The sequence below is a fragment of the Numida meleagris genome, unplaced genomic scaffold, assembly GCF_002078875.1.
Source record: "Numida meleagris isolate 19003 breed g44 Domestic line unplaced genomic scaffold, NumMel1.0 unplaced_Scaffold1142, whole genome shotgun sequence".
NCBI lineage: Eukaryota > Metazoa > Chordata > Aves > Galliformes > Numididae > Numida > Numida meleagris.
The window spans coordinates 1-1,582 of record NW_018362929.1 but is presented as its reverse complement, the minus strand read 5'-3'; the positions used below and the strand labels follow the sequence as shown (position 1 = coordinate 1,582).

General features: G+C 54.9%; 1 protein-coding gene across 1 annotated transcript in view; it reads right to left on the bottom strand.

The window, feature by feature from the left end:
• The window catches only part of LOC110390465 (homeobox protein otx5-like), a 4,101-nt gene extending 3,886 nt beyond the window's left edge, over window positions 1-215 (bottom strand). The window contains exon 1 of the mRNA XM_021381788.1: window positions 14-215. Within this exon, the coding sequence (XP_021237463.1) occupies window positions 14-190 (177 nt within the window). The 5' untranslated portion in view covers window positions 191-215. The remainder of the gene's footprint in view (window positions 1-13) is intronic.
• Window positions 216-1,582: the final 1,367 nt, after the last annotated feature.

Here is a 1,582-nt window from a genome sequence, read left to right as displayed (position 1 = left end):
CCTCCCGTGCAACCTCCCCCCGTGCAACCCCCTCGTGCAAACCCCCCCTCTGCTCACCAGGGTAGCCCACAGCAGAGTGCAGCAAATCCATGCCCGGCCCGGCCAGTGTCAGCCCGTTGACAGCGTAGTGGGGCTGCTTGATGTAGGACATCATGCTCCGGCTGCAGGGACACGGCGTGCAAGGCACCATGCAGCAGTGCAAGACGGCGTGGGGCAAGGTTGCACGGTGCAGTGCAACACGGTGGGGTGCAGGGTTGCACGGGGCAGTGCAGCATTACGCAGCACAACGTGGCATGGTGCAAAGTAGCATGGTGCAATGCAACATGGCATGGTGCAAGGTCATTTTGCAAGGTTGCACGGTGCAAGGGTGCATGGTGCAAGGTTGCACGGTGCAAGGTTGCACAGTGCAAGGTTGCATGGTGCAAGGTTGCACGGTGCAAGGTTGCACGGTGCAAGGTTGCACGGTGCAAGGTTGCATGGTGCAAGGTTGCATGGTGCAAGGTTGCATGGTGCAGTGCAACATGGCATGGTGCAAGGTCATTTTGCAAGGTTGCATGGTGCAAGGGTGCATGGTGCAAGGTTGCACGGTGCAAGGTTGCATGGTGCAATGTAACGTGGCATGGTGCAAGGTCATTTTGCAAGGTAGCATGGTGCAATGTAACATGGTGCAGTGCAACATGGCATGGTGCAAAGTAGCATGGTGCAATGCAACAAGGCATGGTGCAAGGTTGCATGGTACAAGGTCATCTTGCAAGGTAGCATGGTGCAAGGTAGCATGATGCAATGCAATGTGGCGTGGTGCAAGGTTGCATGGTGCAGTGCAACATAGCATAGTGCAAAGTTGCATGGTGCAGTGCAACACGGCATGGTGCAAAGTTGCATGGTGCAAGGTCATTTTGCAAGGTAGCATGGTGCAATGCAACAGGGCATGGTGCAATGTCACGGTGCAATGCAACACGGCATGGTGCAAGGTTGCATGGTGCAACACGACTTGGAGTGGTGCAATGTCATGTTGCAAGGTTGCACGGTGCAATACCACGTGGCACGGTGCAAGGTAGCACAGAGCAGTGCAACACGGCACGGTGCAAAGCAACACGCCACCATGCAGCCCAACACTTTGCAGCACAGCACGGTACAAAGTAACACAGCACAGCACAGAGCAACGCAACGTCGTGCAACGCGACGTCGTGCAATGCGACGCCGTGCAACGCAACGTCGTGCAACGCAACGCTGTGCAATGCAACGCTGTGCAACATGACACCATGCAATGCAACGCCGTGCAATGCAATGCTGTGCAATATGTCGTGCAATACAACACCGTGCAACATGACACCATGCAATGCAATGCCGTGCAACACAATGCCATGCAATGCAACGCTGTGCAACACAACGCCGTGCAAGGCAATGCTGTGCAATACAACGCCGTGCAAGGCAATGTTGTGCAACACAACACCATGCAAAGCAGTGCCATGCAACACACCACTATGCAATGCAATGCTGTGCAATGCAACACCATGCAATGCAATGCTGTGCAACACAACGTCGTGCAAAGCAATGCTGTGCCATGCAACGCCGTGCAACA